The sequence below is a fragment of the Pituophis catenifer genome, unplaced genomic scaffold (genome assembly GCF_029215685.1).
Source record: "Pituophis catenifer annectens isolate HBS135680 unplaced genomic scaffold, rPitCat1.0.hap2 SCAF_8, whole genome shotgun sequence".
NCBI classification, from domain to species: Eukaryota; Metazoa; Chordata; class Lepidosauria; order Squamata; family Colubridae; genus Pituophis; species Pituophis catenifer.
Genome location: NW_027256888.1, coordinates 41,615,343 through 41,640,620, shown reverse-complemented (window position 1 = coordinate 41,640,620; position 25,278 = coordinate 41,615,343). Strand labels below are relative to the sequence as shown.

The following is a 25,278-nucleotide window of genomic DNA, read 5'->3' as shown; positions in this document are numbered from 1 at the left end:
TTTCATTCTTATTAACAAATTGACTTGTCCTTTTAGTACAATATTATGCTTAATGTAACGTACACAATTTAAAATATTTTTTAGATTAAGATTTAATTCCTTTCTCACAGAAGTATTTTGCAAATTGTAATTGCAAAAAGTAATGAAATTATTTCTGGTACAATATAAATGATGATTATTTTTCCAGGCTAGAGATCCTCAGCAAGAAGCTACAGAAGAACTTGCAAACCTAAAGAAGCAACATGATTTACTGAAAAGGATGCTACAACAGCAGGAACAATTAAAGGCTCTGAAGGGGAGGCAAGCTGCCTTGCTTGCTCTTCATCATAAAGCAGAACAAGCTATTGCTGTCATGGATGATTCTGGTATGTTGAACCTATATATTTTTTTAAAAAAAACCTAAACAGACAAAAAAAATTTGGGCCACATTACTCAGGCACTTGAAAACTACGTTCATTGAGAATTTAAATTAGAATTTAGATGAATTTTTAGCAGCATTAATGAGAAATATACCAAGCTTTTTTAAAAAATGAAAGACACTGATGCTGCATTTAGCTTGGCTTTCAATTCAATGCTAGAAGTATAAGTATATTAAAATAACAAATATCTAGTTGAGTATGCATGAGATGAAAAGCAAGAAATATTTAGAAAGTAAAAGATAATGAATATAATATACTACATTATATATTATGACTTAAACTATTAATAATTCCAGAAATACATGTGTAAACCTCCTGTATAGACTATTGCAATGCTCTCTACATGGGGCTGCCCTTGAAGACCACTCAGACGCTTCAGCTGGTGCAGAATGCGGTCGTGCGGGTAGTGATGGGAGTGTCCCGACACTCCCATGTTACCCCTCTACTGCGCGACCTGCATTGGTTGCCGGTTGCTCTCCGGGTGAGATTCAAGGTGCTGGTGATCACCTATAAAGCCCTACATGGCTTAGGCCCGGGATATTTGGCGGACCATCTGCAGCCAGCAACAACTTCCCATCGCCTGGTGCGCTCTCACAAGGAGGGCCTACTTAGGGTGCCGTCGGCCAGACAATGTCGGCTGGCGACCCTCAGGGAGAGAGCTTTCTCTGTAGGCGCACCCACCTTTTGGAATCAACTCCCTCTGGAGCTCCGGGTGGCCCCCGACCTTCACTCCTTCCGCCGTGGGCTCAAAACGTGGCTATTCCATCTAGCCACCCTAGACTGAGGGGTTTTTAATTGAATTTAATGGGGTTTTATTGGATTTTTTCTCAATTTTATCATGGACTTTGTTTTTAACGGTCTGTTTGTTTTTGTTTATTGTTGTGAGCCGCCCTGAGTCCTGCAGAGATAGGGTGGCATATAAATCCAATTAAATAAATAAATAAAATAAATAAATTAATTTAGCAGCTCAATGTTTTTCATATTTCCAATCAAAAATAATATAAATATTCTTGATGTGATTCAATTTCTATTTCTTAATTTTTAATTAGCTTGTACTTTGATATCTGAGTAGGACTGTTCTCTTTTTCCTCCTTTTAGTTGTAACAGAAACAACAGGTAGCGTTTCTGGAGTGAGTCTAACATCTGAGCTGAATGAGGAATTAAATGATTTAATTCAGCGTTTTCATAACCAGCTTCATGATTCTCAGGTAAACTTTTGAGTGTGTGTACAAATGATCTTAAGTAGTTTGCTGATGAAAATCAGCAGTATAAAACTTGACATGTTTAGCATCACAATAAAATGTATTGGGGAAACTTTTGTTAAAGGTTTCATATGTTTTTAGCTTTTGTCCCTCATTCAGTCAGCATTCTATGTCCATTGATAATGCTCAGGTTTCATAGTTGTATTTTTTTCCCTTCCTTGTAGAATAGACATGCTGTATTTAGTCTCAATTCAGTTAAATATTTGTTTTCTCCATTGGTTTTTATAGATGGCTTTCATTTCCATCACTCGCCGCATACAATACAATGACAGAAGGGTATTTCCAAATTTTTCTGGCAAAGCGAGACACAGCTATATTTTTCATAACATTGAAGCTCTAAATTTGGGGGCAAAATAAAAAGTTGGAGGATAGAAATATATAAAAGGTTGAAAGATAAAGATATATTTCAGTTTTACAAAATGAGATATACTTTTTCCTAGCTGTACCTCAACACGGAGGGGGATTTTTGCCTGATTTTAACTGAAATTTTAAAAAACCAGCTGACTGCAATTGATTTAAAAAATGTATTTGCAGTGAGAGAGAAATAATTGCAATTGTGATGGAAAAAGATAATACCCAGCAGGGTGGATTTGATTTAAATCAACTCGATTTAAATCATAATTTTTAAAGAGCAGCTGTCATCTCTGCTACTCCTTTGACCCACTGTTGACTCACCGATAGTCCCAGTGTTGCAGAATATACAACCTCATGCTACATAACTAAGCTCCATTTCATGCTGAATAAACTAAATTATTTATGTATCTTAAATAGAAAACTATCTTACGATAGATTTTTACCCCAAAAGTTTTTTATTAAAATAAATTCGATTTAAATCAAAAAAATCTGATTTAAATAAAAAAAAATCTGATTTTTTTGATTTTTTAAAAAAAATCATTGATTTTTATCCACCCTGATACCCAGCCTTCGTTTCTATCTTATAAAAATGATTTGTCAGTATTTCAGGTTTTTTTGGAATTCCTGACAATCCACACTTAAAGAGAACTAATGTAAACAGTTTTTGAAAATACCAAAAGTATTGCTATACAATCTTGTACATATTTGTCAAAAGTAAATTACATCAAATTGAGGCTTATTTTTGGAGTGTGCATATTAAATGTACTTTAAAATATTTCACTGCTAAACATTCCAGTGCTTGAAATATATGTGCTTGATTTTAGATTCAACCTGTGCCTGATAACAGAAGGCAAGCAGAGAGTCTCTCTCTTGCCAGAGAAGTTTCCCAGAGCAGAAATTCTTCTATGTCTGAGCAACTTTCTGATAAAAAAGCACAACTATTTAGTAAGATGGTAGCATTACAGGATAAAAAGCAAAAGATGGATAAACTGCTAGGAGCACTGCATACACTTCGTGACCAGCATCTTAACAACTCATCATCATGTAAGTAGATGGCATCCTGAAGTGTAAATTAGAGTTTTAGAGATAAACTTTTTGGGATACTTAATTATTGAAAATGGGAATCAAGTCAATTCTGTTGCATTTTGAAATAAGATTGCTAATATTTAGCTGTCAAGTTTAGGTACTGTTCTCTAAATACCATTTTCTCAGAAATTCTTAGTTATTTTTCCTCCCATATCATAAGTAAATAGTGAAGGGATATGTTACAATATAAATGTTGGATGAGATTTCTATCCTCAAGCATTATGAAAATAAGTATGTGGGATTATTTATTTTACATATTTCCAAGTTCCAGCCTCTCCACAGTAAAGAGAATGACTCTTTAAAGAAAGCTATGAGAATATTTGTGAGAAAGGGATAAGTAAATGCTGATTTTAAGATAAGTGATTTGTGATGCAATGTAGTCCAGATTCCTAGGAGGGAGGGAGTGCTTTCCACCAATGATTGCCGGTTATTGTTTTAGAAAGACTTTTTAACAGGAGTTAAAACATCTTTGTTAAATTATCTTTAGCATATGCCTTAAGCTTGGATCAGATATTCAACAGATGCATCTTTTTTTTTTTTAACGTAAAACAGGATTAAACAGAATTGTCTTTAACTTTGCAGTTCTGCCAGCTGCAGGATCTCCTCAAAGGAGTATTGATCAAAGGAGCACAGCTTCAATTGCTTCTGCACCTGCAGGGCCTACAATAGCTGTCAATGAAGAACCAAACAGCTTAGCATCCTCAGCTGCATATCATCCGGATTCTGTGACCTCACAGAATGACAGTGAAGAAGACAACTTAAATCCAACAGAAAAGCTTCAGTAATCCATTATTACATTATTTTGGCTTATTAAGTACTGTAATTTATTGGTTTTAAAAAAGCAGTTTAAAAAAAGCAGACTTGCGTTATAGAAATTCCTAGTCATAGCTGTTTTTTGTGGTCGTAGTAATAGCATGCTACAAGGGATTTCAGTTTATATAAACAGTGATTGTGGAGAAAAGGTAGATTTTCATGCTGAATGCTAACATATAGCTTGATTATGAACATTAAATATGCATATAATTGTTTGGATTTTTGAAATAGGTATATACATATTTTTACTGGAAGTAACAGCATACATAAATAAAATTCATGATGTTATTTAGCACTGCAATATTATACCCATTTCAGAATCTTAATTCTACCATATGATTTGGACTATTAATGAAATCAATAAAACCAATAGAACACAAAGTTATAAAAATGTTATTACAGGTATGATTAAAAGTGTTGAGTTATGACAATCGGTTCTTAGTTCCAAGATAATCTTTATAGATCAAGGGTGTCAAACTCGATTTAATTGAGGGCCGCATCAAGGTTGTGTTTGACTTTGGGGGGCCGGAGTGGGTGTGGCCAGCTCAACGTCACTCATGTCGGGGGTGCCTATGGTGGCCTGAGCGCTCTACCAGTGAAACCAGGCTCCTGAGCTCTGTTTCCGGATGTGACAGCCTCCTGCAACCCTCTGCCAGCGAAAATGGAGTTCGTTTCTGGCTGCGACGGCCTCCTGCAACCTTATGCCAGTGAAAATGGAACTCGTGAGGGCTGCGTGTGGCCCTCCCAAGCACCGTTTTCTCTGGCAGAGCCACCGCGGGCCAGTCCTTCGCTGTTTCCAGGGTGTCCCTGCGGACCAGATCTAAGCACTCCATGGCCGGATCCTTGAGTTTGACAACCCTGTTATAGATGATCCTAGGAATATGAAGATTGAGAAAGAATAATATACTTATTAATTTAATTAAATTAATTTTTTTATGTCCACCAACTGCAGAAGACTGGACAGTTTACAAAATCCAGGAAAACTAGTAAAAATAATTAAAGCAGTTTAAATCCACATAAACAGTCAGCTCTGGCTAAAAGAACTAGAACAGTAAACAATAGAAAAGCACAGCAGAGACCCCACAATACAAAACAACTGCATTAATCCCATACTCAAGTTCTAAAGGCTTTCTGGAACCCCAGGAGAGGACACTGTGTGTATCTCTGAAGGAGATGATGTTCTACAAGCTGCGGATTGCTATAGAAAGCACACTTTCTGAGTTGCATGATATGGCAACATTTAATTGAAGGGACATGGACCCACTCTGCCTGCATTTACAGGGCACACAAAAATAAAAATAAAGAAGTTCCTTGGATAACGCGACCTAATGCCATCATGAATATAGAAATAACTTATCTTTTCTGTTATTTCACAATGCAGCATGAAATAAATTGGACACTAATTGAATCTTAAGAATTCAAGGGAATTACACAAATGTTTGGCAGAAAGGCTTTTCTAGTACTTTATCATACAATTGACTAACAGAGAACAAGATATCAAGAAGTTGTGGTCTTTGTCTAATAATCTGCTTTCTAAGATAATTTACAAAATTATTCATCTAATAATAGTGCATACATTAGTCAAAATAATTTATATAAAGAAAGCAAACAAAATTATTAGAGCTCACCCCCACTGTTTCTTATCTACAAGTAAACTGATTTTTTTTAATTCTAGGAAGCTGAATGAAGTTCGCAAGAGATTGAATGAATTGCGTGAACTAGTCCACTATTACGAGCAAACTTCTGATATGATGACAGATGCTGTAAATGAAAATACTAAAGAGGAAGAAGAGACTGGAGAGTCTGACTGTGAATCTGAACATGAGAATCCACAACCTGTTACAAATATTAGGTTGGTTACTTGCACATAAGTTAATAAGTAATGTGTAGTCAAAATATAATTGTGTTAACAGCATTTGTTCTTGTCCAGTCTTGAATATGTAATATGTTTATAATAGTGAAATTAAAGTGAATATATCTATTTTACCCTTTTTGTGTTGCAATAATACACAGATAGTGTGATAATCTGCTCCACTGGGGCAATTATAAGCTTTCCTGATTGTCTTGTCATTTTTTTTCAGGGTTTGAGAGAGACTGTTGCCCACAATATTTTTTATTTTACTTGTTACGCTAATACTGTACATTGATACTAATTGTAACTTAGCATCATAATCTACTGCTTGACTAACTAAAACTAATTTATATCTTTCATTTGTATGTTTGTACCATTTCATGCATAATTGAATTTTGTTTACTGTTGCTACCCTACTTGTAGATGGCTTTTTAGAGCTGATCAACATAAGTAATTTAGGACTTTACTTAGATGTGTCAAGTTTTACTTTCATGTCTTTGAGCAGGTCGTTTATGAATCAAAATGCATCTGTTCCTTTTTATAATTGTATCTCTTGTATTATTATTATTATTTGATGTTATAATAAGGATTCCCTTCAAGGATTTATGTGAATTTCTCATTGAAGGGAAATATGTACTGTTCATGTGGGCAGCTAACAAACAACAAACAAGACAAAATTGGGTTTGGGTTTAGATATTTGAGGAAATATTTCCATTTCTTGCAATTTCTGGTTTAATCATTGACGCTAGATCTTCAGGTTTAGGCATACTTAAAATTGATTGAGTTAAATCCTATTTAAATTATTTACTAAATTTTAAATCTTTGGATTTGAATGACTACCTAAGGTCACCTCAGTCTGAATTCAACCTAATGTCTCTCCTAAGGGAACAATTATATGATTGCATTTCAAGACTTTTGTTTACTGAAGTTAAAAGAATGAAACAAATGTGAGAATTTGAAGGTTATTTTGTATAGTCAATATGAAAATAAGTATTCTTTAAACTTGACATTGGCACACAACGTAGAGTGCTTTGTGTAAGATTGGTTGTTCTGACAAGGTCCGTTAGGGTAGTTTATAGTAGGGGAAAAGGAATTTTTTTTTTTTGAGTAAGTAAATGTTTTAGTGTATATTTGTATGAAATTGTTATTTTGTGGTAGTGTATAACTTGTGAAAAATTAAAGATACTGATCCACTGGATTTTTTTCAAAACAGGAATCCTCAAGGAATCAGTAACTGGGGTGAAATTAACTATAATAGCAATTTGCAGTGTGGAACTAATAACCGAAATGGAAGACATCTTAATACATCCTGTGAAATAAATAATCAATCTGCTAATGTAAGGATGCCAAATATGCCTTCTACTTTAGGTATGCTTCAATATCTTATTGGATGTATATTCTGTAATATATTGGCGTGAACTCTTACTGCAACATTAATTAATCAGTAACATCTTAGTTTTTTAGCAGTCATTTAAGTGTTGTACGGTAAGATGGTGCACATTAGCGTTAAAATTTGTAAATACTTGTTGAAACAAATGAGGCCAGTGCTAGCAGTGAATGTCTTGGAGTAAATGTGGGCAGCTCAATGCAGGTGTTAATGTAGTATGCATCTGCTGTAAAGGCCAATTGCATATTAGGGATAATAAGAAATGTTATTGAACATAGAGATGCTAATATAATAATGCCCTTTTAAAAAAAACCCAATGGTGGACCATACCTGGAATATTGTGCATAGTTCTGGTTGCTGCACCTTGCCAAAGATACTACAAAGCTAGAGAAATTTCAGAGGACAGGATCTAAGACAGCGATGGCTAACCTTTGCATGCGCGTGCCCTCAGCATCCGTCCCCCCCGCGCCCGCATACACAGCAGAGACCCGAAGACCAGCTGGCCAGTGGGAGGCGTGCGCGCATGCATGGCACGGCTGAACTGGAGTAACGGCTCGCGTGCCCACAGAGAGGGCGCTGTGTGCCACCTCTGGCACACATGCCATAGGTTCGCCATGATGGATCTAAGATGACCAAAGGAGTATATACCTGCTCTAAGACGGTACTTGTTATCTGTCACTTTGTAAATATTTATATTATAAATGGAATTTTAACAAAATCCACTAATTTTGGATTATTCTAATTTTAAATAGTTTATTAAATACTGTAAGTCTTCATTCCTTTATTTAGTTTATTGTCCTTTTCAGATTGTCACTATAATCGGAAAGAAGATGATGTGATTGTCCCACAAGATGATGAGGAGGATATTGATGCTGAAGCCGATAGAATCAGCAAAACTTCATTATCCAGTCGAAGAAGTAGCATAGTTGATGAGGGTGCTATAGATGCTGAGTTTGAGCAAAAGATTAACAGACTTATAGCAGCAAAGCAAAAACTGAAACAGCTTCAAAATCTTGTGGCTATGGTCCAGGTACATTTTCTAGTTTTAAAAAAAACTTCTTTCATGCCAGTAGTAAATAGGATAATTTTCAAGAGTGTTATATGGTCTGGTTTGTTCTGTAATGGCTTCGGTTTTAGAAGTTTTTAAATGATGAAATACTGAAAAGGTATCTTTATGTTGAAGGCCTGTTTTATAGCATTCTAATGTACTATACTAACTCATTAGTGACAGAAATACATGACATTTAAATGATAGTTCTACTAAATTGAAGAATTCAATTTGTTTGTATTTGTTGTATGTTCATTGAGTCTACTGGCATTTAAATTGATAACTCAATATCCAAATGTATTATTGAGTATATACAGATGTATAGATGGTACGCATATTATCATCGTATGGCTGGAATTCTTGCTCTCTGTTCATCATGATAGTTTGTAATTTGGATATTTATTTACAACTTCAATTCTTTTTCCTAAATTCCTCATCCTTTTTAAAGTAAATGTAATATGACACTAATTATGACTGGTGTCATCAAAACTCAGCTGCCCGGAATTGCTAGAAATACGTATATATTTTATTCAATGTATACTCATTCAAATGACATATAAAGTGTTGAAAATGGGAATAGATGGAACTTTAAGGTTGCTAAAGATATTGCTATTGCTTTTAGGATGATGAGATGGAGCCAGAGGCAGCAGGACAGAGTAATGTGGAACAATTTTTTCTGGCTGAGGAAGAAAAAGGACAGCAACAGCCAAACAACATTCGAAACAGTGCAAACAAATCACAGAAAAGTGTTGGACTGAATGAAAAAGCAAGGTATGGTCTTTTTCATTAAGGAATGTTATAAAATTAAGCTGCAGATTCATTAGTGCATTTGAGGAAGATGCACATTTGAAGGGCCAGAATTGAAACTCGCATAAAGATAAAAGACCCATACTGGAAAAGTATGAGTCTTTGATCTTCATACTGGAAAGTATAAAGAACTTTATCTTCATATTTGAAAGTGTACAAAGTTTAGGACTTGGCCAATCTCTTCATGGTCTTCTAGGAAGGTGCAATCTAACTTAGAGGTTCACCAATTCTTAATGTTACAATGAATATATTAGGCTTTCACATTGGACATCCAACTATATAGATCTGTTCCTATGAATCAGTTTGAAATAACTGAAAGGCGAGAAATGGTTTTAAGTTACAAGGCTACTATTTTGTTATATATTTTTGTAATTTTTTCACCCAGAAAATAATAACACAAAATTTGTTATTTTTAGGGAGAAATTTTATGAAGCTAAACTTCAGCAACAAAAGAGAGAACTTAAACATCTTCAAGAAGAAAGAAAGAAACTTATAAATATTCAAGAAAAAATTCAGGTCCTGCAGAAGGCTTGCCCAGATCTTCAAGTATGTACAATTCCTTTCGATTTCTAACATAAGGGAGGGAAGAACAGAGTCTAACACAATATTATTTGTAACTCACTAGCAAGAAGATTAATTTTGGTATTTTTTAAAAAGGGGAGGAAGGTATTTTGGTTCTGATTGCAAAAAACTGTTTAGAAATGCAACTTTGAATAAATTGAAGAAAGATATATTAGTTGCTTAAAAGAGATATCCTTAAAGAGTTAGGTGCAATATTCAGACACTAATCAAGTACTCTTCACTCTACTGGAATCAGTTTAATTAATTAAAATTAAAAAATACTGTATATTGTTCTTTTGGTTTTAAGTTTTTTAGAGTAATCAGATTGCAATTTTAATATTTATTTCTTTTTTTAGCTGACATCAAGCCTGGATAATTGTGCAGGGAATGCTTCCACAGCAGCTGCTAATGAAGTCAGCACAGTGAGCAAGTCTCCGATTCAACCAGAAGAATTAGTAGTAGATAGTGAGGTATTGTGTGTACTTTTTTAATAATACTACTATACTTTTTTCTTGGAGAAACTGATATAGCAGCATTGTAATTGAAAAGGGAAATTGTTTTCTTTGCTTCCTCCTCTTAAAAAACAAAACAGCAAAATGGAATATACAAACTGTTCTAAAGACTCTGATAACGTTTGATAATAAATATTATGAAAACTGCAAGTAACTGAAGGAGAAATGACAAATAACTTTTTGTATTTTCTAACTTGTTTCCTCTTTGATTACATCATTGATTGACTGAATATTTACTCCATTTTTTTGTCAATGCAAGTATACATTATGGCTTAGAAAAAAGAATGTTTCTTGTGTTCTTTTTCAGTTGCTTAAAAAAATATTTTTTTCTTTCTTATGTTCTTTTTCTTCCTTAATGTCATTACTGTTTGAGTTGTTTGATATGGAACCTTTTCTCTATACTACTTTAACTCAGGCCATTCCAAAACATACATGGTTTGTGTCTAACAAAAAAAAAAATATCCTTGTATATTATTTTGAATTAACATACTTTGCCTTAAACCTCACGAATATTCTATAAATATTAATTTTTAAACAGACTTGGTCTCAAGTGCGCAAACATGAAATTTTAAGAGAAGAATTGCGACAAAGAAGAAAACAACTAGAAGCCTTAATGGCTGAGCATCAGAGAAGACAAAATTTAGCAGATGGTTCACCTGCTGCGCCTGGATCTGTTAAAAGTAATGGATCAGAGACTCAGTGTACTCCCCAGCAAAGCAGAACAGAAAAGTAAGATTAAGTTCTATTCATCTGGTGTGAAGAAATTGCTGTAAAAAGAGTATTTTTCCCGAAAAGGCTTAGAATCTATTTAAATAGCTATAATTAGAGCATTAACTGAGGAGAAGGGAATTTTTTCTCTACAATTTATCCTAATTGCTGACAAGGCTGGGATATTGTTGCTTCCTCTTTGTGCTCTGTTTCATGAGTCCTGTAGTTAAAATGGTTGGCTAGTAGGTAGCTACAATAGCAGTTATATAAAAATGTTTATTTGTATTTACTAAATTTTTATGCTGTACATATTCCCCATAAGGTGACTGTGTCTTTGTCTTTTCATGAAAGTTTCTAGGATTCAAATGTCTCCAAACTTTCATCCTCTCAATCATGTTTTAGTTATTATTATGATTGGCCAGAATGCTGGTTAGGTAGTCAGGTTTATAGCTCGGTATAAACATATGAGCAGTAACTGTTACGTTATAATTCACTTTTTTTTAAAAAAAAAATATCACTTGTTCTTTTATAGATACTATTAGCCCTTTACAATAAGCCAGGTCATGAAACACATTCCACAAGAATATATAACAGAAATTTGAAAGTCAGAGAGCATTTTCCCTTCCTTCATATTCAGCACACTTAAGGAAGAGCTAAACTGAGTTTATTTCTAATTGATTCCTGTCATAGAGTTAGATCATGCTTTTCTAAATGCTGTTGTGCAATTTTTCCAATATCAATTTTGTAGTTTTCTGCATTAACAGAAAATAAAGTCACCGAAAGGGAATATATCAATAAAATGCATATTTATCCTTTAGATATCATTTGGGATTAACAGAATTCTTAAAAAATAAAAAATGAAGTTAAAACAATGTATATCCTGATTATGATATTCATTTGGGAAATATTTTATATTGATTTTGATATGATGTCATGTTTTAGTTCTGTATGACTTAATTTCACTTTTATTATACTTTTAAAATTTCTAATGCTAGGACAATGGCAACATGGGGAGGATCTACACAGTGTGCACTTGATGAAGATGAAGGTGATGAAGTTTACCTTTCTGATGGGCTGGCTCAAGCAGAAGAGGAAGAGGAAGAACAAGAATGTAGTTCCAATGAAATGCCCATGTGTCCCAATAATGTAGATCAGATCTCATATTGTGCAAAAGAAGATAAAGAGAGGTTAGTTGAATGTCTGTTCCTCAGCCCAATCCACTTCACAAGTTGTTGTGCTCAAATAGGAAGCAGGAGCATTAGGTATATATGCTGCCTGGGGGTCTACAACTGTGGCCAATTCACCATGGAACAACTTGCCATGGCCAATTTGCCGTGGGACAACTCACTGTGGGACAAGAGTTACACTAATATCGAAGAAATAATGGGATAGAATCATTAAAAAAAAAGGATGCCAAAGGAGGGACAAAATGAAATGTGAATGAAAAAATTAAAATATTTTAAAAATTATTTTAAATAATTAAATTGGTTTTTTTTTTATTTTTTAGATTTAGATTTAAATAATTAAATTGGGTTTTTTTTAGATTTTTTTTATTTTTAAATATACATCAATATCAATACATGAACAGTGTGGCCCCTGGGTATAATTCATTTTGATGCAAATATCAATAATGATCATGGTAATAATCATTATATTAATCATACACAAGAGCCTTGGTAGTACAGTGGTCTAAAGCGCCCTATTATTAACACAGCTGCCTGCAATTACTGCAGGTTCGAATCTTACCAGGCTCAAGGTTGACTCAGCCTTCCATCCTTTCTAAGGTAGGTTAAATGAGGACCCAGTTTGTGGAGGCAATAAGCTGACTTTGTATAAATATACAAAAGTATGAAGGCTATTGCTTAACTCATTGTAAGCTGCCCTGACTCTCCGGAGAAGGGCGGCATATAAATCAAATTAATTATATATATATATATATATATATATATATATATATATATATATATATATGTATATGTATATATGTATATATGTATATATATATGTATATATATATAATCTTAGAATTGATATTCATGATTTTTAAGGCAATTATTCAAATTTCAATATTCCATTTTAATGCCAATGATGTTTAAACGTACATGGTAATATCATCTTTCACCCTCTAGTCTTTCCCATCAAATTGTTAACTTATATTCTATTATATAAAAAGAAGGAAAAATTATATCTGCTAATATTCCCCCTAAATCAGGTCACTATTACTAAATGTGTGTATTCTTATTTCTTCCTCTATAAATTTCTAATCAGACCATCATTATATTAGAAAAAATAAATAAAAAAATATCTATAATAATTTCTATCCATCATCTCTCACCCGTTTTAATACTTCAATTCTTATTTGTTTTTTTGGCTTGCTTCCCATATTCCTCTCCTGGATCTTTATCTCTATCAACATCTGTATCTTCACCATTCAGACTGAGTATTTCTCCCATCTCTATCCTCCTAAGCTGCCAGGTCTCCAAAATATCCACCCAAGCCCCTATCTCCCTTTCAAAAGTATCTTCCCAATTATCTGATTCCTCTTTTAAATCTCTTAAAGTGCTTTTCCCTTGGTTTATTTCATCAGTCATTATTATCTTTATCATCTTCTCCTTCCCATCTTTTGGTTTTGTTTGCTGATTTGTCCGTTCTGCCTTTTCTTCCATTCTTTCTGCTATCTTTTCTCTTTCCTGGACTCCTCATTCATCATCAGTTGTAGCATATTTTCCCATGTATGCCTTGCATTAGGTACTTTATCTCTCTGTGATTCTTTTCCATAGTACCCCTAATGCTTTGAAACATCCACACCATTTCTCTTGAAGTCTCATTTCTTTCCCCCTAATGAAGCATCTTGTTTTAATTTAATAAGTCCCCAATCTAATGTTACTCCTCAGAAAGTTCATAATCATAGCCCTTTACATCTCAGAGTTGTTATTCAATTCCATTTAAGTAGTCCAAGAATCTTCCGCAAGTCAAAAATCACTTTACTTAAAAGTCTTCCTTATTTTCATAATAGGATCTCCAGTAATCATAAAGTAACTAGTTATAAAACAGTAAGTGTCACCACAATCATCCAGATGGATGTTATTTCTCTCATCATGCCGAGCCTGGCACTGACAAATCAGCCATTAACAGGCATATAGACATATACAACATCTATATACCATTTGAAAGAAACAAAAAGGGAACACCAAAAAGAGAACAAAAAAACCAAAACACCTCACCAAAAATCAACAGCCAGATGATCAGAGATTACTGCCAAGATTAACATTAGACCAATCAAGAATAACCAAGAAGCAAACAATAGTCCAATCAAGGAACTGCCAAATAAGCTAACAGTAAATAGTCCAACCAAAGACCCACCAAAGTCATTCCCATGAATATTGACAGGACCAGCTACTAAAATATAAACTGAAAGCAAACCCATTCCCTACTAGCACTAGTGATGTTACCTAGTTTGGGAATGAAACATCTGCAGGAAAAGAACCAAACTTAGAGCGCACTAAGGACTTCTGAGTATTTCCTTTATCAGTTTATCATTCAGCTATTCAATTTTTCAGCTACTAAAACTCAGTAACTTCTAAGAATAAATTAAATGTACTTTGGGATATTTCAGTTCACTTTGCTTGGAAAACAAGATATTTACCAATATATATCCAAAGATAAGCAATTCCTTCCGTAAGAAAGTAAGGGAGGACTGGTTATACATATGTGATCAAGATACCATACTTGTAAAACAGTATGAAAGAGCAAATACATTTTTCTCCAAATGGATTTTTAAATCTCTTGCATTTTTATTTGATGAATTGATTGTACCAGGAGATGATTTGCTAGAATAATAATGCCTTTTTGTAACATTACTCTTAGCTGGAAGACTCCTCGTCCTCTTTCAGCAGATGGCAACTACCGCCCTCTAGATAAAGCAAGGCAGCAACAGAACATCAGCATGCGACGACAAGAAAATCATCGTTGGATGTCTGAACTTTCTTATGTGGAGGAGAAAGAACAATGGCAAGAGCAAATTAACCAATTAAAGAAGCATCTTGAATTCAGTGTCAGTGTTTGTCAGACTTTAATGCAGGACCAACAGGTACATTGTAAAAATACTTTTAAAAGAGCTTTCTTCAGTATGGGTGATTTTTTTTCAGATTGTGAATTTGGCTTATTTTGGTCAAGAATCCTAAAACGGTTCAGTGCAGATCCAATCTTTTCCTGCTCATGTATATTGGGTTTTTTTTAATCCAGTCGTGTTTCTTATTTTCCTCCACAATATTTTAAACTAAGAATCTGTAAATGAGTATTATAGTACTTGTCTCCCTTTGGAGAGCTATATTTTGTGGTATTTTACTTTATCCATTTAAAAACCTTTCTGAAAATTAGGCCAAAAGATTTTATAAAATTAGGCCAAAAGATTTTTGGGATGGTTAGGGTTTCAATATTTTATGAACTGTTTGGATTTTTTTAGCTCAGTTTTAGCCAGGAGCTAGAATCAATTAAGATTTAATAAACTGAAAACAAATCTGTATATTGGGGAGCTCTGAGCAGTAGAATAAGCTGAGAGATTTTCTATCCGACTTCATGTGGTCTTGGAGAACTTTTGGATTAAGATGCAGCTCCTGGAAAAATAATTATGACAGTGGCCAGTACAGATCTGACCTACTGCATTTTTTAAAAAAAGTCTTTAAAAATACTTAACATTATTTTTCTTTGCAGATGCTCTCTTGTTTACTGCAGACCTTGCTTACTGGCCCATATAGTGTGATGCCTGGTAATGTTGCTTCACCACAAGTACACCTTATAATGCATCAGTTAAATCAGTGCTATGCACAGCTGACCTGGCAACAAAATAATGTTCAAAGGTATCCACTTTAACTTTATATCCTTTTCAGAAATAGCAGCCAACACAACATAATTACGTGCATTTGGTTATTTTTGAGGAACCTAAGAGAATTCTTGTCACATTAAATTTCTGTATGTGGGATCTGAGTTGTCGATTGTCCTGTTTCCTTTTGAGCTCTAATGTATATATTATCAGAACTGTTAGGTTTATAGTTAAGGAGGTTGAGATAAAACCCATTGTATTACAGGATACAGATGGGGTATCCTGTAAAGAATACATATTTATCTAAATACTGATTTCTTATATTTACTACATATGTATTTTATTACTGTATTTTCTTTTATCTATAATTAGATGCTGTATTTTATTTTTTATTTTTGATAAGGTTGTAAGGTTGATAAGCTTGTAATCAATTAATAAGCTACTATTACAGTACTGAGGTACATTCTAAAAGATTTAAGCATTTCTGGGACTATAGCAACAATGAAATAATTATAATGCCTTATTTAGTTTTAAAAGATATACATATAGAGGTTAAGCCACATGTTAAATATGTAGAACATCTTGGTTTTATTCTTTCTTATAGCTATTTATGACAAACTGCTATTTGTTATTTGCTTTTCTTTTGCTTACTACTCTTTGCCAACTGATATGCACAATTCTGGCTATGTTCAATAATTAAATGTAATTTAATTACTTTCCCTAAAACTAATTTTTTGCCTCAACCTTATATTACTCTCTGTTCATAAATAATTACTTATAATTACAGGTTGAAGCAAATGTTAAATAATCTCATGCGTCAGCAAGAGAAGCAGCAGGCCAGAACACCTAAAGAGGAGAAAGACAACAGGGCACCACCACATCCATCACCAACTGTGTTTTGTCCCTTTAGTTTCCCTTCCCAAGCAATGAACTTATTCAATATGCCTGGATTCACAAATTTCTCTTCTTTCCCACCAGGTAGGCATTTTCAGAATTTAGGAGTAGCAATGATGCCGATTTTTTTGTTGCAAACAAACGGCCAGAAAGCACTGCCTAGTTTCACATCGTTCTTTCTTCAAAGCAAATTGTTCTTGGTTTACTTAAGTATCTTCTAACTAATTAAATGTGTGAATGTTATGTAGAACATGCTTGAATTGCCTCTTTAATAGCAAAAGAAAGTATATGACATTTTAATTTGTGGTTTTAATTTATTGCTTCCATCTAAATATTTTCCTTCAGTACTATTAAGATTAAAAAATAATATACTGTTATTCAAAAGCATTAATATTTACAAAGGTGAACAAGAGAGTACATATCTGCATGCCTTACAGTAATCGAGAATAAAGAGAAATGGTTAAAAACTAAAAGGAATTTAATTGATGATATTTGTTTAATAATGTTTATTTGAACCATTCAGTTTTCTAAACAAAACTGAAGCTGTTATTCTTTTGATTCAGATGCTAGTACATTTTATATAACAGAATAAAGAATTAAGACTGAACTTTCCTACAGCACCTTAGAATCAACTAAAAGTGAAATATATTCCCTGCAGCATTTGTTCATCTGTAAGAGAGCATTCTCAATTGAACATAAAGTTTATTTACAGCCAGAGGAAATAGAACTTAATATGCAGATTGATTTTGCTATTTACTCCTCAAATGCATTAGTTAGGAAATAGTTTAAGTAAAAAAATGTAATATCTAGGTCTTGAGAATAAGAATTGAGAATTCTTATTCTTAATTTATTTCAAGTTTATTTTTTTCCTTGTAAATGTATAAATTATAGTACAAATCTCCTATACTGGGATTCAAATCAGTCTTATAGCCAGGGGATTTAGCTTGGTTATAAATGGAATAATTTTATCTGAACTATTTCAAGTATCTTGAAGAAAAATATCAACATAATTTGAAAACCCAATAATATGTTAGCGTTTATTTACTTTTCTTGTATTCTGGTGATAAAAAAATACTTGAATTATGTATATAATCTATTTCTGATCTCATTTATTTTTATAGGCATCAATCTTGGCCAGATGTTTCCATCTGGAGACTTTTCACATAATTGTAATGCTCAAAACAGTGAATATCAGCCAACCTTAAACCATAACAATACTGGAAAAGCTGACTATATGGCATTTCCAAAGCCATTTGAAAGTAATTCTACCTCTGGAGCAGAGAACCAAAGGTATCTGAAACCTAATATGTGGTATCTGCTTCTAGTGCTTGGCGAATGGCATTGCATTATAATTCACACTTGGTTTCTGTTTGTGGAAAAAAAAGTTTTGTTTGTATTTTGGTATTCTTTTCTCTTAAACGCAGTAATATTCATAGTGAAAGAGGTATTTAGAAATGATATATTTAAGTTGCAGTATTTGTTGAAATGAGGAATTTCCTTTACTCAAAGGTACTGAGTATCAGTCTGATTCCATTTGGGTTCAGCAGCAATTTATCTACTAATAGGATGATTCATATTTTACTAGGGCAGAATAATGCTTGTATCCAAAAAACCTTCCTTGGTAGAAAACACTGAGCACTGAATAGCTTGGTTTCCATTTTGATAGAGGTTGATAATAAAGTTGGAATTTTATTTATTTGTTTATTCATTTTTATTGCTTTTACAAATAACTTAAGGTGGTGAACATATCCAACACACATTCCTCTATTTCCCCCGCAACAAAAACCCTGTGATGTGAGTTGGGCTGAGAGTGAGTGATTGGCTCAAAGTCCCCCAGCTGGTTAATGTATAAAGACAAAAGTTATAGAGTATTGTTGGTTTTAATTCCAAACTGTATTTGAAAAGAATAATTTTAGTTTTGGTTTCTCTTGCTACAAGTACCATATTACTCTGAATATCAATTTAATTGCTAGGGAATGAAGAGTTTTTGAAGATATCATTGATTCAAATAGAACAATGTGAGGGCAGGAACTATAATCTTTTACCATATCTTAGTATTATTTGAAAACACATTCAACCTCTTTTTTGGAACCCAATATTTGTATTTGCAAGGTTATGTGCTGAAAGCTGTTAACACTTTACATTAACAGCTGTTAACGATTATATTTAATGATGAACCATTGTAAAGAAGGCTGGTGAACTGATGTGCTAGAGATTTGTGCAAAGTAGCAATGGAACTGTGCTAAATTATATTTTTACTTTTCTTATTAACTTTTCTTGGAAAACGTTTGGCTTTACTACTATGACTGAAATATATTCTGAATGTTTCTGTCTTTGTTAAGAAGTCAGAGACAGCCTGAAGAAGAGATGGAAAATAGATCAGCTTGGTTAAATGAGTATCAGGAAGGAGGAAAAGAGAAACAGCCATTTCTCAGAACTGGATTTGCAGTCCCAGTGCAAAATGCAGCATGTAGCAATCACAAAAATCAACCTGACATGAGCAGACGAAGGGAATTTGATGAAGAATCTTTGGAAAGCTTTAGTAGCATGCCTGATCCGGTGGATCCAACTACTGTGACAAAAACATTTAAACCTAGGAAAGCATCTGCACAGGCCAGTCTGGCTTCAAAAGACAAAACACCAAAGTCCAAGAATAAGAGGAGGAGTAGTTCCCAGTTTAAAAAACGACCTAGAGCTAATGGTATGACAACTGTATATATAAACTTGGACTTGTTTTGTGCTTGGGTTGCTCTCTATATTTGCATTTTTTTTTCTTACGGTGAGAAAACCTCAAGAAAATTGAGTCCACAAAACTCTTAAAATAGGCTGCAGCAGTGTAAAACTTTATAAATATTTTCCCTATGTGCAGGTCCTGTGGCAATTCCCAGTGTATCTGAACCAGTACTTTTATATTCTTCTCTTAGATGGACACTCCCCCTGTAATCTCTTGTGCCCCTATGGCACATGGAGCAAATCTGCTTGCCCTCTTTACTCTATTAAATAATCTAGAATATTTTACATCCATTTGCAAAATATTATGCTTGCCTAAAATAAAGTTTTCTTTTGTTTTGGAAATGTCTGAAGAGAAGTAATTGGTTATTTGCCAAAACTGTTTCTCTGACAAGGTATTTGCTTCTTTGTCAAATTTGATGTCATTAAGTTTAAGTATAAGGTATCACATGGTCATTGCCCAAGGTTTATAGAGATTTTGATGATTACCCACAAGTCATTACTTTTTGCTTCATGCCATTGTTCCAGCTTAAGAGGTAAACATTGTTTGTTATTGGAAGTAATCACAAAGAAAAGAACCAGACATTAGGCCAATAGTAATCATTTTCCTATTGAGATTTTTATGGCCAGCTAATTTGAGGCGTGATTGGGATTTATGGAATTAGTGAGCAAATTAAATGCAGAGTGGTCTATCATGATAAAAACTAGGATTATACTTTTCAACATTGAAGACTAATCTTTTTTTTTTTTTGCTGCCTAGTGCTAATAAATAACATTTTTGTTAATACACTTTGTGACATTAAAACATAGTATGAAGATTATGGGACAAGCCCATATGAATGAATGCCTTCTCGCCCACTGTACATTTCCATTGTAAAAAATGTGTAGTCAATGCTTATAGATTTCTTTTTTAGTGCCTAACTTTCAGAAACAATCTTGTAACATGTTGATTTAATTAGTTTGTATGGTTTCTGGTATTTGACTCAAATCAACATTTATTAATTTAATCCAAACCAAACCGTTTTTGTTTAAATTGGTTGATTTAATTTATGTAGACTCTATTAAGCCATTTTGCTTAATAGATTGACATTGTGATCGACATTTTTAAATGTTACAGCTTTGGAGAATTAGAATAAGTTGTAAAACTAAAATCTATTTATTTAAAGGTTTTGAAAGTGCCAGTGTTTCTAGTACATGTGAGCCTTACAAGAGCAACAGTGGTCGACCTTCAACTCGGAAAGAAGAACTTGTTCAAGCAAAAGTATTCAGTAAAAAGAATCGGGAACAATTGGAGAAAATAATTAAATATAGTAGGTCATCAGAAATGTCTTCAGGTACTTATTTCAAAATATTTAAATGATATACTTCTGAAATAAATAGATCCATATGTTCTTCATGTCTGCATAAAAGGAATTGGGTTTTAAATGTTTTGTGACATAACATACGTAACTGCTAACTGTTTAGCAGAATATTCACAGAACATAGTACAGAGTACATAAGATAAAAAGTACTGTTGTGAAAATATGGATGGAATTCTTTATTTCAGTCCTAAATTCATTTCCATTCTATTAAGATCCTTTTAAATATAATAATAAATGGATTAAAGTAAGCATATTTAAAATTAAAACTTTCAGCTTAAATAATTTGCAAATTGGTTATATTGTTATTATATTAATAACTCTGTTTAATGGCTACATTTACCAATTTGTTTTAATAAATGATGTTTAAAGCAAGTAAATGATTAGCAACAAGTTTCCAAAATCAAATTATTCCTGACTAATAATTGTACAACAGTGCACTTTTTCACTATACACACATACACACACATATAGTGAAAAAGTACACTGTTCAAATATGTTTGTTTGTATGTATACATACATACACAGACACATATTTGAAAAAGTGCAGTGTATATATCAAATATGCATGCATGTGCGTGTGTATTTCTGTGTTACATCTGCAGTTAAGAATGTATAATGGGACTGACAGATCTAATTTCTCCTCATGTAAAAATACATCTCTAAGAATTGGAGGATTTTGATGAATAGACTAGCCTATCCTGAAGGGGACATCTCAAAATCAGACAGAAGGACTTGGATAATGATTTTGCTCATTTTCCAGAGATCACTCCTCAGTGAACATTTAGTAGCATCTTCTAATCTCTTAGGAAGTATTTTCAAGGATTAGATGGACATAGTCAAAATAAGATTCTTTAGTGTTTTGTTCTTATCTGGGACTTAAACCCAATAAAAGAAGGCCACATTTTCTCTCTATATAGCTTCATTTTGAAGAGCAAAATTCCTATTTCTTAGTTGTAATTTTAAACGTATTTGATACATATGCATAATGTGCAAGTTGGGCATATTCAGACTTAATAATAAACTGGGAGTGTTCAGAATAGTGCCTGCATTTTTGGAGTCACACACTCAAAAGATATCTGAGGCTTGAACAAAATTTTGATTTGGCTTTAGTTCAAATTTCATTCAAATTACAGTAATTAAATTTAGTTAATATGTTTCTACTGTTTATTTAAAAAAATAGAGTTATTGGCAACTTTGGAAGGGCTCTAAGGGATTTGAGAAACTGCATGCACCTCTGGGGTCTGAAATTGTATAACCCTACAACAAAACCATAGTTTAACATTATAATAGCGAGCCCAAACTTCTTTCTTTGGACACATATCTCAGAATCCATTGCTTTTGTTTTTGATTTACTTCAGTTGCTGCATTGTTCGCATCCAAAGAAAATGTGGCTGATTTTGCCATGGAGCCTGAACAGGTCACAGAACAGGTCACAGAAATCGGCTTAGTGCCTAATTTGATGCTTTAGGAAAATATATTCTTCAATTAGGGAAAAACATACTAAGACCTGTTTGTAATAGAATGGAATGAAATTTACGGATACATTACAGAATTATGATAGAATCAAGATTTCCACTGCATTATCTCTTTCTCAGTTCCAGAGAAATAATTCAAACCTACCCAAGAGAATGGTTGTCTATAACATTAGCTTCAAAACTCCAGTGATGGAACACTCAGAGCTCCAGAGGGCAGTGTTCCACTGCTTAATAATTCCCACCATCAGGAAATTCTTCCTTACTTCAAGCTTGGATCTTTCTTTATAAAGTTTCCACCCATTCGTTCTTGTCTTACCTCGGGAATAATGGATCTGTATCCTCTTTCCTGAGACAGCTCTTCAAGTTCTCTTGAATCCTGGTATTCATTGTTAATTGGTTCCAAGAAGTGCGATGAGTACCAAACAAAATTTTCTCATAACGAATAATATAGTGAGTTACAAGGCAGCCAATGCCAATACGTTCTAGCTTATTTGTTGAATACCAAACAGTGAGTACCAGGACAAAATTTTCATGTCAAAATGCATTGAGTACTTCAATGAGTTTCAATGATTCAATGAGTTTCAAAGCAGTTGAGTAGCAAGGTACTACTGTATACATTTTTGAATGTATTGTCCCATTAATTGCAAAATAGACTAGTTACTAGACTACACCTTTCCTTATTGCCTTTTCTCACCTAATTTATGAAGTAATAGAAACAGTAGGATCTCTTACAGCACTGGAAAACCTTAGATCATTTTGTAGCTTTACAGTTGGTTTTTTTAATCAAATTCATTCTTTTTTATTCAGCCACATATTTAGATTAGATTAACTTCCTATGTTATTCAGGATTTGTCTCAAACAGAGACGCTTTAATTCTAGTGAGAGTAAAGTACCATTTTTTTTTTTAATTTGATTTATATGCCGCCCTTCTCTGGAGACTCAGGGCGGCTTACAGTGCGTTAAGCAATAGCCTTCATACTTTTGTATATTTTTATACAAAGTCAGTTTATTGCCCCCACAAACTGGGTCCTCAATTTACCTACCTTAGGAAGGGTGGAAGGCTGAGTCAACCTTGAGCCTGGCAAGATTCAAACTTACTTTAATTGCAGACAGCTGGTGTTAAATTACAGTGCCTTGTCCGCAGAGCTATCCACTCTCATTTATGAAGGCTCTCCCTCTACCAAATGATTTTTATCTGTACTGTAATTTATAGCTTGCATAATTCATTAAAAACTTGTAAATCCAAAGCAAAAGCATGTAATTTTATAGCTACCGTGGAGGAGGAGAGAAAACAAAGCGTGTGACCCAGGAGGCTAGAGACCGGCTCATACCCATAATACAAACTATGATTTAGGGCCAGTTTTTCTTTTTACCAATAAGGAAGAAATGTTTATCTGTTTCTTCTTCTTTTTGGCTCTTTGAAATTATGGGAGATAATTTTAATGTTGAAATTACATTTAAATAGAATGTATTTATTTTTACTTCATTTGACAAAAAATTGGTTTCAACTAGAATTGTGTCTGGGCACCATTGCAAAGTCATGTATTTTTCAAAAACGCTTTTTGAATCTGATACTTTTTTCCCTTATCTGGAATGAAAAGGTTACCAAGGGAAGTTTTAAAAAATAATTTCTATTACTAAGTAGACATTCTCCCATTATTTCACTAGGCCTTGCCTTTATTTCTGATACACATTTTGTGTTTATCACTGTCTGTCCTTCCCACCCGCACCTTTCCTGCAGCACATGCTAGGAGAATACTGCAGCAGTCTAACAGAAATGCATGCTTACAAGCACCAGGTAATGCACTAGCTGCTTAGCTTCTAAACTTACTTGCCTTCATTTTTAAAAACTTTTTTGTTTTTTATTTGCTTATTTAATTGTTGAATATGCCTTTCATTACTTCAGATGGCTTCTACATACCACTGAAAATTTTTTATCTACTTGCTCAGTTGAATAGGTATTATTACTAAAAGATTATGAGGCAGATACTGCAGATATGAAAGATTTTTATGGAAGGATATAAGTAGTATCATTTATATTAGAAATACCAGTAAATCTGGCATATGTAGCTATTTCTTGAGATAGCCAGAATGTAACCATTTTTTTCTATTTTTCTTCATCAATCATGAGTAGCTACTAACTTCCAAAAAAATATAAGATAGAGTAAATAATGATAGTTTATTATTATAAACTATTTGTACCTTAAGACCATCTAATTATATGACCATTTGAAAATCCAAACATTATGCAACATAGCTATAGATCTTAATATGTAGTTTCAATGATGTGTCTGCTGGCAAATGCCTGCAATTCTCATTAGTGGGAGAGGCTGCATGCTGCTTTTGGGTGGGGGAGGCTCGGTCCTCTTACCTGGTTCCCCTCCGCTGTCTCTCTCTCTCTCTCTCTCTCTCTCTCTTTCTCTCTCTCTCTCTCTCTCTCTCTCTCTCTCTCCTCCCCCCCTCCTTTCCTCTCTCTCTCTCTCTCACACACACACACACACACACAGAATTGATAGCTTGAAAGGGACAGCATTGCCTGCAATTATCTTTACTGGGAGAGGCTGTGTGTTGTTTCTACTGGTAACCTGGAAGATGGGCATTGAGATCGCCTCTGCCTCTGCCTGGCTCTGCTATACACTTTTTGTCCAGAGCATAGTCTCCCTCTGGGCGAAAAGTATTTGGGTACCTCATAGGCAGCGACCTGCATTGTCAAATATTTGGACTGCTGAGCACTAGGCTGCATGCCTACTTCGTGCTGCAGGTGCCGTACCCTGGTCCTGGTGGGCGCTGCATCTCTCGTGCCAGCTGTGCGAGCTAGGCCTATGGCTGCCCCTGGTCGCCTGCGGTAGCTCTGCACCTGCTTCGCCTTCCAGCAGCAGGCAGGGTGGGTGGAGGCTGGGGCGTGCTGAGAACTTGGCCTGTTGTGGCTGCTGGCAAGCAGACAGTGGGACGGAGAGGGGGCCACCAGTAGCTGTGCTCCCATTCCCTTGATCCCCACGTTCACAGCCTCCTGCATGTCAAAAAAATAAGACATCCCTGAAAATAAGCCCGAGTGCTTATTTTGTTACCCCTTCCCCCCAAAAAGACTGGGTCTTATTTTTGGGGAAACACAGTAAATCTTAGCTGCAAGAAAATACAGCTTGTGGGTCAAGTGGAATAGAGTTAAGACTTTTATCATTAAAAAAAA

The 25,278-nt window shown here is 34.0% G+C and overlaps 1 protein-coding gene across 1 annotated transcript in view; it reads left to right on the top strand.

Moving 5' to 3' along the window:
- Positions 1-25,278, top strand: part of PCM1 (pericentriolar material 1) — a 52,048-nt gene that overhangs the window by 13,625 nt on the left and 13,145 nt on the right. Inside the window, exons 9-26 of the mRNA XM_070949054.1 lie at positions 188-365; positions 1,518-1,627; positions 2,860-3,079; positions 3,704-3,902; positions 5,610-5,786; positions 7,000-7,154; positions 7,980-8,203; positions 8,844-8,992; positions 9,445-9,574; positions 9,946-10,059; positions 10,640-10,830; positions 11,805-11,996; positions 14,677-14,899; positions 15,523-15,668; positions 16,419-16,609; positions 17,647-17,815; positions 18,868-19,226; positions 20,422-20,589. Coding sequence (XP_070805155.1) covers positions 188-365; positions 1,518-1,627; positions 2,860-3,079; positions 3,704-3,902; positions 5,610-5,786; positions 7,000-7,154; positions 7,980-8,203; positions 8,844-8,992; positions 9,445-9,574; positions 9,946-10,059; positions 10,640-10,830; positions 11,805-11,996; positions 14,677-14,899; positions 15,523-15,668; positions 16,419-16,609; positions 17,647-17,815; positions 18,868-19,226; positions 20,422-20,589 — 3,295 coding nt within the window. The remainder of the gene's footprint in view (positions 1-187; positions 366-1,517; positions 1,628-2,859; positions 3,080-3,703; positions 3,903-5,609; positions 5,787-6,999; positions 7,155-7,979; positions 8,204-8,843; positions 8,993-9,444; positions 9,575-9,945; positions 10,060-10,639; positions 10,831-11,804; positions 11,997-14,676; positions 14,900-15,522; positions 15,669-16,418; positions 16,610-17,646; positions 17,816-18,867; positions 19,227-20,421; positions 20,590-25,278) is intronic.